The sequence below is a fragment of the Pteropus alecto genome, unplaced genomic scaffold (assembly GCF_000325575.1).
Source record: "Pteropus alecto unplaced genomic scaffold, ASM32557v1 scaffold86, whole genome shotgun sequence".
Classification (NCBI taxonomy): domain Eukaryota; kingdom Metazoa; phylum Chordata; class Mammalia; order Chiroptera; family Pteropodidae; genus Pteropus; species Pteropus alecto.
This window is the reverse complement of record NW_006442109.1, coordinates 6,448,701-6,461,115: the sequence shown is the minus strand read 5'-3', so window position 1 is coordinate 6,461,115 and position 12,415 is coordinate 6,448,701. Positions and strand designations below refer to the sequence as shown.

Sequence of the window (12,415 nt, the reverse complement as noted above, 5' to 3'; positions counted from 1 at the left end):
GGCTGTATCGGTTGTTTATTGCCCATGATGCTGCATGATAAACAATCACAAAATCTCAGGGGCATAGAACAATAAGCATTTATTGATCACATATTGAAATGGTTGTTAGGTTACTCTCTTCATCTTGACTTGGCTCCCTCACATGGCTGGGGGTCAGCTTGCTGTAGGGGTTGGCTAGGACTGGACAGTTTGCCCCTGTTCCAAGTGTCTCTCTTTCTGTAGCAGACTAGTCTAGGAATATTTTCATGGTGAATGGCAGAGGCATGTCTGCTAGAGCAAATCGTGTGGCTGACCCCAGAGTCAAAGTGGGAGGACATTACAAAGTTATATTACAAAGGCAGTGGATATAAGAATGTGTCACTTGACACATTGAGGTTGTTTTGTAATATAGCACAAGTGCCAAGGTGTAGGTTCCCAAATTCTTGTATATTAAGGATGAATTCTAAAAGGTGACTTCTGTCAAAAATAGCATTTCTGATAATTTTATAGAAAACTCTGAAAACATGGAAGTGCACGCACACACACACAACAAATTTTTTATAAAAAGTATGCTGAAGTTTTTCCAGGAATACTTAATTCAATCAGTAGTTCCAAGGTAGTGGTGGTGATGATGACAGCGATAGCTAATCTTTATGAGCTTACTACGTGCCAAACGCTGTTCTCAGCATTTTATGTATAGAAATTCCCTTAATCTTTACAACAGCCCTATTAAATAGGTAATATCAGTAGTTTTCATTTTCCAGATGAAGAAATTGAGAGGTTTAGTAATTTCCTAGGGTCACACAGCTTTTTTGTAAGATCTTCACATAAAGTAACTTTCAAAACTTTCTTATTTTTTAATTGAATTATTTGCAGACCTCTTTTCTATAGATTTGAAGATCCTCTGTAATCTGGCCCTAACCAGTTTAATTATCTGTAACTTCCATTGCTATGAGCCATAATTTTAGACAAGAGTCTAGGATTTTTTTAGATAGGAGGCATCTGTTGGAAGGACCTGGACTAGGTGCTTTAGAGATTTATTCCAAATTCAAGAATATGTGATTCTGAGTTCACTTATGTATTTCCTCCTATGTATATTCAGCTTTAAAAAATGTTGGAAGGCCCTTTCATGTGAATAACTAAATTTATTCTTAAGAGATGAAGAAAGTGTCAACTAAAGTCACTTTATTCCTCTGCTCCAAAAGTAGAGTCCTTTGCTTTGATTTTCATCGTCACTCAGTAGAGATCTCTGCACTGACTTAGAGCTTTTTTGAAAATAAAATTCTGTTTGACTTGGTCACATGATCAGAAAAAACAAATGTAAATCTTCTGAGATATTGTGCAAATGACAATATAGTTCGTTAAAATGAGTATTTCTAATTCTACTGTGCTCCTGTTTCAGATGTTTGAGAGTTGGAAAGTACATACGCATTTCTTGGTATTTTGAAATGATTAGCTAAATAAATTGCTGTTGTATTCAGCAGGTGGGTTTTCAGAAAAGACATATGAATGGAGCTCAGAAGAGGAGGAGCCAGTGAAAAAGGCAGGACCAGTCCAAGTCCTCATTGTCAAAGACGACCATTCCTTTGAGTTAGATGAAACTGCACTAAATCGAATCCTTCTCTCGGAGGCTGTCAGGGACAAGGAGGTCGTTGCTGTATCTGTTGCTGGAGCATTTAGAAAAGGAAAATCATTCCTAATGGACTTTATGTTGAGATACATGTACAACCAGGTATGTAAGAGGTGCTTTAATGTTTTCTTGTTTCTATGCTTCTGTCACTTCGTGTTTTTATTTAATAGTGTACAGTATTTCCATTTCTATTATTATGTACCCTAAATATGAACTAGTTAATAAATGCTATGGTGCAATCATTCCTACTGGTACTTTGGGCACCAAACTACATAGGCCACTTTTGTCTGAAGCCATTTCACTACATTTCCTTTAGAAAATAACTTTTAAAAAATTTTCTAAAGATAGATACTTTATAGTAATATGATTATAAACTTCATATTATAATGTTTAAAATGTTAAGTAACTTCTGTCATAACTTTTTTATCATAATCATTTCCCCTGATATTTATTATGACATTTTTCAAGCATGCAACAAAGTTAAAATAATTTTACAGTGAACACCTGAGTATCCACTACCTAGATTCTATCATTAATAATACTCTTGCTTTATCATTTGTGTCTCCAGCTATTCCATCCATCATTCCACCCTGCCTTTGTCACTCATTTCAAAGTAAATTGCTGACATCAGTATACTTCCCCTGTAAATATTTCAATATGCATCATTATTAAATACTTCAGTATTTATTTAGTTTTTTCTTTTGTTGTAAAATTTACATATAGTAATATGCACAAATCTCACGTGTACATTGTGTTTTGTTTTGTTTTGTTTGAAAATGCATACACCTGTGTAGCCTCAACCCCTATCAAGTATATTTTGCCTTTACCCCAGAAAGTTCTCTCTTATCTTTTCCTACTCGGTTCTCACCCTTGCTCTACCCCCAGAAGCAACCAACAGTGCCATGACACTTGAGACAACAGTATGTCACAGAAATGAGATTTTAAAGCTACCTAGGATAAACCAAAAGCATAGGATAAATAGGAGATTAGAGTTGAGGAACAGAGGTTTGAGAGTGGAGAGCATACCAGTATTTTTTCTACTCTTTTACCCCTAGCAATTCTGATGCAAATGTGAACATAGAGGCAGAATAGCCACACTACCCAAAGAAACTTTGTAGTATGTATTTATACCATAATTATCCATTTTAGATTGATCTTTTATAGTTGGGTTATTTTTGAACAATTTCGTAATGTCAATTTTAACATCTATCTCTTGCGTCAGTTTAAACAAATCAATAACAGAACTACTAAAATACTTCAGGCTTTGAAAACAAGCAAAACTCTTATCATTATTTCTAGCATGCCAACATTAATATGCTACTTAACACAAGAAAATTGAATGAACAAAATTAGTATACATTCTTTGGGATTATACAGTTTTAGGCATATTCATAGTTTTAACTGTTAAATAAACATTAGAGTGAAATAATAACACTCGTCATGTTGCTTGTGTTAAATAGCATTTGTTCAGATTAAAGTATAACAGATTTGTTTTGTTTTTGTTTTCTTGCACCTACTACTAGGTGCCTCTCCTACTATTCACTCCCTCCTCCCCCAATACCAAAACAGTTGTATATATTATTGTTTATATTCTGATATAATATGCTCTCTCATATCTTTTTTATTTATTTTTGGAATGCCCTCCCCAAGTTTGCTTACCTGGAAAATTTCTAAGCATCCTTCAAGTCTTAGCTCAAATATCGCCTCTCCTATGAAGTCTTACCTGATCAAGAGTTAGTTAGTTCTTTTCCTATGCTTCCATTTATGCCTAATATATACTCCTATTTTGTCATGCATATGTTGCATTTCAATGGTTTGTTAGCATGTCTGTCTCCCTGTTAGGCTATGAGCTTCCTCAAGTCTAGAATATCTTTGTGTCCCAGGACTTAGCATAAAATGTGGCAGATGGTTGCTTCTCTGTAATTACTTTTTGGATGAATAAATAAATTGTATCAATACAATAGATGTGCATATTTGTTGAAACAGAATGGATGAATGGAAAATGCTATATCACATAATCAGTTCTGTATCATAGATTTTCTTAATTTATAGGAGTCAGTTGATTGGATTGGAGATTACAATGAACCATTGACTGGTTTTTCATGGAGAGGTGGGTCTGAACGAGAGACCACGGGAATCCAGATATGGAGTGAGGTCTTCCTTATCAATAAACCTGATGGTAAAAAGGTATGATGTGAACTTCTCCAAGAAAATAGATTTTTCACTTGAAACAATTACCATTCTTCAGAACCCTCAAAAATGTTCTTTTGAAAACTAATTTTTGGCTATTTGACATGAATTTTAAAAAGAAAGTGGGTAGCATTTTATTGCATGTTCCCTATTAACCTTTCTAGTGCTCAGGGTAGGCAAAATCACAGAGACTATAGAAAAGCAGATCAGCAGGCTAACATACATACTTTGCTTCAGTGCTGTTTCTGTTATGTTGGATTACCAGTGAAAAGTAATCATTACAGTATTCGGTAGCTAATTAATAGTTTTTATTTTCTGTGGTATTCATGGCACATGTAAAATATAAAGTGTTCATTATTAATGGTTTACTTTAGTTCTTCTGGTGTTAATTTTGGGGTAACCCTAATACTTTACAAGTTCTATAAACTATCAATAATGCATTCTACTTGCCTGTAGGTTGCAGTGCTATTGATGGATACTCAGGGAACCTTTGATAGTCAGTCAACTTTGAGAGATTCGGCCACAGTATTTGCCCTTAGCACAATGATCAGCTCAATACAGGTATGGAATAAAATAAATCCATTTTGATAGATGTTTCTTTACCTAAAAATATGAATATGTGTATTTCTACATATGTGCGGGAGTGGAACAAACAACAGAAATGTTAAACTATATATATTATTTGGCTCAATTTGCATACCAGTATTTATGATTGCTATAAGAGTAGAATTGTTTTTGTTACTGTAATGTAATTTCTGATCAATTTTTAAATTGCCTACTTTCATCAGAAAGTAGATTTACAATGTTATTGATAATATTTTTCTGTTTAAAGCCTGCAACAAACTTACTGTTATTAAATCTTATAATGTGTGGAGATACATTAAATTATATTTAATGAAGCAAGATTTATAAATGCAAAATTTTATTTAAATAGCTAGTAGAAACATCTTAACATACATTTAAGAAAGTAAATATCTTATAAAAATTTTTATCTTCCCTTCCTTTTTCTTTCTCTATCTTTTTTAACTGTTGTTTTTGAGGTTATTATAAACTTTAAAAGTTGTCCTGAATGTCCTTGGGAGTTTTACTATAACCGTAGAACACAAAGCATAAAAGATTTAAAGACAAATTTAAAATATTTTCTTTTTACTGAAAAGAAGAGATAGTAGACAAGAAACAGACCATTAGAGAAAGGTAAGATAGTTTAAAAAGGTAGGAAAAGCAAAGTGGTTAGGATGAGTAAGTCAAGGCTGAAGTGATAAGCAAATAGAGAGAATAGAGCTAGTGAACCAGCAATGGGGGCATCTTATGTGGTTAGGGCAACCGCGAGAGGGTGGATAGAAGGGAGACTGAATTTTTTTTTTTATGTACAAAGGACTTTAAGATAAAATGCCATGATTATAATCTATGATTGACTGGCTTTTAACAGTATACGTTCTTAAATGAATGAGCCTTTAAAATACTGACTTAATATCTAATTTCTTCATAAATATAAGCTATTAATACAAGCCAGTTAAAACTAGATTGACTTTGCCTTTTTAATATGTATTATTTACTATTTATGTTTTACCTAAAGACATTCAATATTTTCACTGAAAAATCTAAGTCCTCGGTACTGACTGTTATTATCTGAGAAGCGATGTTATTTAAATAGGTACACAAAGTATACTGTTTGTATTAGTACATAAAAATATACACATCCTCAACTTTTCTTTGATGTTACTGATATTTATCTCCCTCTAAAAATGTCACCTTAATATAGTGCTCTGTTCTCGAAGTAATAATGCATATGTATAAAGGCATGAGCATGATATTCAGAAACTAACTTCCATATGATGAAACTGTCTATAGACATAACTAAGATAATCAACTGTGAAGGAGTCAACATAATTTTTCAAGACAATTTTATGTATGAGTTATTCAAATTTAAATTGCCATTATTTTTATGTGCTTGTAAGAGGGAGTATTTTATTGACTGATTGTTAGAATAGGTTCATAAAGTAATTTTAATATCCTGCCTCCAGAGCAGGTGGCTGTTGCATTTCTAGAACAATTTTATGATCATTGTACATTGTTGTCTCTCAAGCTTTTTTTCTTCCTCTCATAAGGTCTTATAAATATCATGGCACAAGAGTGTATGTAAGAGTTCAAGTTTATGACAATTGATATTTAGAAAAGTAGAGAATGACAAAGTAAATGCTTAGGATGATGCTAATTATTTTCTCATTTTAACTTTATTTCTTAATCAAGGTATATAACTTATCTCAAAATGTCCAGGAGGATGATCTTCAGCACCTCCAGGTAATAATATTTATATTCTTTTTCAATATCTCATAATCTTTTGAGCATGTATAGCTCAAAAGTTCTGCATGTATAGCAGAACTTCAGGATTTTGTTGGGGCTTCTTTTACTTAGGAAACTTCACAATTCAGAAAGATTTGGAAACATAACCAAATGGAGGTGTCCTATTTTCAGGTTTCTTGTTCCAGCCTTATATGTTTATGTTCTTTCTAATTCAGTTTGTAAATTCCTTTGCTTCTGAAATCTACTTGCTGCCAGCCCTGTGTGTGTGAAAATATGTGGCAAATTAGAGTGGAAAAAGAATCTTAGATTTAAAAATGACCCAAAATATGAAGTTGAAGTCTTAAGGTTAGGAATTTAATAATCATTAGTATGATATTGGTTGTATGCCAGATTTTTTTCCTGTGGACCATTTTATACCTAAGAACTATGAGGGGCTACCTGACGATAGATAACTCAAAGAATTCTGTTTTAGACCTGAAAGAGACCTCAGTAACACCTAATTTATACTTCATATTTTGTACGTGAGGAAAATTTGGTAGAAAGAAATAAATGACTTGTTTAAATTTATGTGGCTAATTAGTGGTAGAGCAGGAATACAAATGTGGTCATCCGACTGGGCTTGGAGCTCCTACCCTCTAAACCATTTAAATCTCAAGTAAGTAAAAGGTTAGATACTTCTTAAAGGCAGTTCATAACTCTGTGACACTTCCTGCTTTCATTCATGTTATGCTTGGTTACATAGCAAAAACCAATTGTTTCTCTGATAGTTTCCCTCTGTATATTTTATAGAAAATTTTGCTTGCAGTATATTATTTTATCTTGGCAATAAGAGCCACATGCAAATTTAACAGATTACAAAGGATGATAAAAGCAGGGTAGTCTGTGATATTGGATATATCATTTGAATTCACACCCAGCATTACTCTCAAATATATTTCTTGTACATCACACTGACCATTTATGACAAATAGGAAGTATGCCAAATAATTGTTAGATGTTTCTTATAATAAGTACGATTACTTCTCCAGGCTTGTGTCATAACCTAGCTAATTACTTTCCAAGTTAATGACATGGCACTGTTCAATACCAGTTTAAAGATTTCTTAAAAAGGACTGATTTTTGGACTTTGATATTGAGTAAATTATCTTTTTTGAGATCATTTACAAAATTTCCCATAAATAACAATATCCCAATTTTCCTCACAAAAGACTGTGAATTCAATTTATGTTAGTAAATGATTCTAATGAGAGTGTCTAATCCCTGGACCAGCTACCTTTTAGATATGATATTCCAGACTTTTATTTAATCACTTTAATAAGATGCCTAGTAATTACCCTTTGCTTTCTAGATTCCCATAGCTCCCACAGGAAAGGCAGTGTGGTACTATGGAAGCTACTCGAAACAGGTCAGGGATGCGAATCTTCTGTGTCAGCATTCTTTCCCAGCTCTGAGAAGCCACTATGGCTTGTTATTCTTGTGTATGAAGTGGCATTTTCTGTGTATGTATGGGGAAACCCACTTGGCCACTCTCAATGAAACTCTCAGCAGAGGTCCAGTCACAGTCACCCCCTCAGGTCTATGTTTTCCAAAACCTTACATTTCTGGCAATACAAAAACTGCTATGGTACCTCTCAATTGGGAGCAATAAAAAATAAGAAACAGCAGTGTATTTGATTTTTCACTTTTTAATCCAAATGCCTATGTGCCTTTGTAACAATTCAGGCCATCGTGTCATCAAGATTCCTCAGGCAATAACTTTTGTAAATATATACTAAATAGTTTATGGCTCTCTGGTCTAATTATGCAGGATCTACTTTGAAAGGTCATTTAACATGTTTCTCTCTCCCCATCTTCCCTACAAAAAATTGTTCAATATTCTAGATACAAAAGGTGTTAGCTTTAAAATGGGAACTTTATTTTTTAAATATACTTCGTCATAATTTTAAAATATCTAATTACTGTAGCTCTGTTTTATCTAATACTTAGTTCCTTAAAATGTTTTAATTTTAATAATATAATATTATGTTACAGCTAGGGGAAAAATATGAATGGAAGAAAGCCCAGAAGTGAAACTTTGCAGATACTCAAGTTTTCTCTGTGTGTGTGTGTGTGTGTGTGTGTGTGTGTACGTGTGTGTGTGTGTGCATGTGCACATTTGCATGGTTTTCCTTCTAGCTTTTCACTGAGTATGGCAGGCTGGCAATGGAAGAAACATTCCTGAAGCCATTTCAGGTGAGTTGAGGTAAAATGATTTTAAATTCTTATTAGATTTTCCTAAAGACCATATGCAGGTATTTTAATTAATTGAGAGGATCATGTTTCTTTCTCTTTTTCTTTATTTCATTTAAGAAGCATGATCGAATGTCTATTTAATGTTACTTGATGCAAGGAGGAGATAAAAATGGAGAAAAAAAATTTAACGAATTATTTTTTTAAAAAAAGAAGTGAGAAAAATAAAAAGAATGAGATTTTGGTTTCTGCAAAAATATCAGCTTTTCTCTCTTGAACCCGACCCTAGAGATGTCACAGAGACCAAAAGAAATTGTCAAACATTAAACCTAAAAGCAAACAAACAAGACTCCTGAGACAATAGAAGATGGGTGCAAGCCATAGCAAAAGCTACTAAGCACCAGAGACAGGATATTGAGAGGGGCAAGTTTAGGGGGGTGTTCTTTTCTTCCTTACTCATTGATGCGCATGAACCATTACGTGCTCCACTGAGTATCAGAAGAATAGCAACCAGCTCAGCCTTTGCTGGGGACAGCAGGATAACATCAGGGCAATATCTGAGCTCAGATTAGGTGGTATAAGCAGACAGTGGTCCCTTCTTCCCCTGTCCCTCTTTTATATCAAGAACCAAGAGATTATAACTAAGTCGAATAGCCCTTGAAAACAGTTGCCTGGAGAAGGTACAGATTTAAATGCCCAAGACTGTCCACCTGAAGCACGATGGCTTCAGCCTAGGCTTATTAGAGGTAGCTCAAACTAAGTCCTATAATTTAGCCCCTCCTTGCAGATACACATCATCAGCCAAGATGAATCACCCACTGAGGGGAATTTGAGCACAGAAGGAATCCGAACAACTGATAAAAGGCAAAGTAGAATTAATGACTCGGATTGCAAATAATTTAAAATGAGCTATATTATCTATTGTCATAACAAATCATCCTAAAATATAAACATTTACTATCTTACACAGTTTTTGAGGGTCAGTAATCTGGATTGACTTAGTCTGGGTGGTTTTGGCTAAGAGTCTCATGAAGTCATGCTCAAGCAGCTGGCCAGGGAGACATTCTCTGAAGATTGAGGGTCCATTTCCACTTCCAGTCTCACTCACATGGCTGTTGGCAGGAGGCTTCAATTCCTTGTCACATGGACCTTTCCATAGGGCTGCTCACAGCAGGCTTCCCTCAGAGTAAATGAGCCCATTGTACAAACCCATAGTAAGAGTGAACCTTAGGTAAACTATGGATTTTGAGTGGTTATGATGTGTTAATATAGGTTCATTCTTGGTAAAAAATGGTATCAACATCATTCTGGTGAGTGATGTTGATAAAGAGACAGATAGCACATACCAAATCCCTGTACTTCCCTTTCAGTTTTATTGTAAACCTAAAATTGCTCTAAAAATTAGTCTTAAAAAAGCAAAACATTCAAAAGTGATAAACTTATATTTTAAAAAACAGAGGAAAGGATGTATAGACAATTCACAGAAATGAAACCTGAATGGCTCGCACATTTTAAAGGATGTCAAGTCTCATTGACAATCAGGTAAAAATTAAAATGGGATACCACTTTACACTCATTAAGTAGGCAAAAAGTAAAACATGGGGTTAACAGCAAATGATAGCTAGGATTTGGATACATGGGAACACCAGGACTTTTGGTGAAAGTGCAGATTGGAGCAGCCATTCTGTGAAGCAGGAGAAGTCTATAAGGATATTCATTGGAGCATTGATAAAGTAGCAATGGGAACTTGGAAGCAACTTAGGTGTCCATCACTAAAAGAATGGATACTTAAAATATGGTGAAAAGCATACACTGGAATATTTTGCAATACCCAAAGGCAGTGAACCAGAAATATATAGAGTAGCATGAATAGAGTGTTAAAATTCATACTGAATTAAGCAGCAAAAACGTTTAAGATCTGTAACATGATATTATTTATGATTATTTAAAACATTCTACATACACAGTTGAAGAATGGGAGTGGGAATCTGGGGAAAATATGATAAAGCAAAAAGAGGCCTTTGCTTGGAGAAATAATGGTGAGTGAAGGAGTATGAATCTCTTCCCTTAGGTCTGGGGAAGGGGGTGGGGAGAGGCAAGGTAGAATAAACCAGTTTCTGCTTACAATCTTCTACATAGTTTACAATGTCTACTAGAGTCTGTCTTTTTTTTTTTTTTTAATTATTTGTCAGGTTGATAGTTGAAGTGTTGTATGGTAATTACACTATTTGCTTTGATTTTTCTCTTCTCTGAATTTGTTACTCTTAGGACTCGTTGGCATAGACTGGAGAACTCCATTGTAAATTCTGGAAAGGAATGTTCAGTCTTATCAGCAGGTGTTACTGCTTCTTTCTTTGCCAGATATACTAAAACCAAAAGAGACCAATCAGTGCTAGATAGATAGATCAGTCAATTAATAGAGTTACTGCTTTGAGTAAAAAAAAACAATAGAAAACAAACAATAGAAAACAAACAATAGAAAAAACTTTAAGAGATCATTACTTGTTGGTAAACTGTTGGCATTATGAAATGTCATAATGCCAGAAAGTTTTGACTGAATGAGTCAACTGTGACTCCTAAAACAGTTTTGGACTTATTAAATCTAAGTGTCTGAAATTGAAATATGAAACTCATTAAGTAGCAAAAGTGGTTTTCAAAGATACTTAACAATATTTAAGACTAAAGCAACCAAATTCAAACCAATATTATTACACATCATGAAATTAAAAGATAAAATGCAAATATATTCAAATATCAGAGCATTTAAGATAGCAGCAAAATATTTCACCTTTAAATTGGAAAGAGCATAGAGAGAAAAAATTCCAAAATAAAATAACCTTTAAATAAAAGTTCAATTAATTGAGCAAGCTTTCTTAGCAGTTAACCACTTCTGTCCTCTTTCTCCAGAAAATTCATTGATACTGATGTCAACCTATGTCATCCCTATAACCAATATAAAACACATATTTATATATTCCATGTATTTGTAATATTAATAGCTATGTATTTTATTACCATATTAATATGCCATAATTTATATAGCCATTTCCCACTTGTTGAGCATGTGATATTTTTTCACTATTACTCATAGTAGTGATATAACACTCATTTTGAATAATTTTCTAACATATAGTCTCCAAAGGGAAGTTAATAAAGACTAAATCATGTTTTTCATGATTCAAAATATATATGTGATTATTTGTAGGATATACACAGAACAGGTCCATCATTGCATGATTGGATTTAATTCATTTAAAAAAATATTTATGACTTCAAATATTTGTATCTGAGAAAATTAGGGTAATTCATATTCTTGATTTTTATCTCTACTCATATGTATGAATAAATCAAGATTCAGCAGTGTGGAAAACTGATGGCTTTTGAAATAAGGACTGAGATTCATAGAAATCCTTACATGATAAATGTAATACAAGCATGCAAATTATCTTGGGAGGAAATGGGGCCAGTGGGTCTGCTGAGCTAACTCATAACAGTTCATGAGAGCTAATTAATAAACATTTAAGAATTATGTAAGACAATTATTAAACAGTTAATAACTTGAACTCAATCACAGTGGGCATATTTATACCACAGAAATTGTCAAATGCTACATATCAAGATGTTTTGTTGTTGGGAGAGCCAGTTTACCAGCATATCACTGGATGGGAGCATAAGGCAGGGAACTTGGAGATTTGACACCATAGATGGGTAGAATATAGATTGCTGTTGAAAAAATAAGACTTCAGATTTGATCCTACACATGGTCCTCATGTTGACTTGAGAAGATGCCCAGTGAAAAAGACCAAGAAATGAGACTAAAATCGCCTAAGAAAAATGCAAAATATAGCCAAATCTACATACTTGGTTTCATTTATCCTGGTTCATGAACTTCTGTTTTGCAAAAAATTGCTTCCTAGCTAACCTCTATTTTCAGAATACATGTTTTAGGTATAAATGTTCTGAATACAAATTATTATGTTTTATTTTGACAAAATTGTTGACAGAATTAGGCATCTATTAAGATGGTAGATATAGGTCTTTTATTTTATTTATTTATTTTTACCTTTATATATAGATATTTTT

At 33.5% G+C, this 12,415-nt stretch overlaps 1 protein-coding gene across 6 annotated transcripts in view; it reads left to right on the top strand.

The window, feature by feature from the left end:
* ATL1 (atlastin GTPase 1) overlaps positions 1-12,415 on the top strand; it is a 43,051-nt gene that overhangs the window by 14,227 nt on the left and 16,409 nt on the right. For 3 of the 6 annotated variants that reach the window (XM_025038867.1, XM_015595797.2, XM_025038869.1), the window contains exons 2-6: positions 1,464-1,711; positions 3,662-3,796; positions 4,256-4,360; positions 6,050-6,100; positions 8,279-8,335. In XM_025038867.1, the coding sequence (XP_024894635.1) occupies positions 1,464-1,711; positions 3,662-3,796; positions 4,256-4,360; positions 6,050-6,100; positions 8,279-8,335 (596 nt within the window). Of the gene's footprint in view, positions 1-1,460; positions 1,712-3,661; positions 3,797-4,255; positions 4,361-6,049; positions 6,101-8,278; positions 8,336-12,415 lie in introns of all 6 variants that reach the window. The other 3 variants (XM_025038870.1, XM_015595793.2, XM_025038868.1) reach the window with 1 other exon arrangement.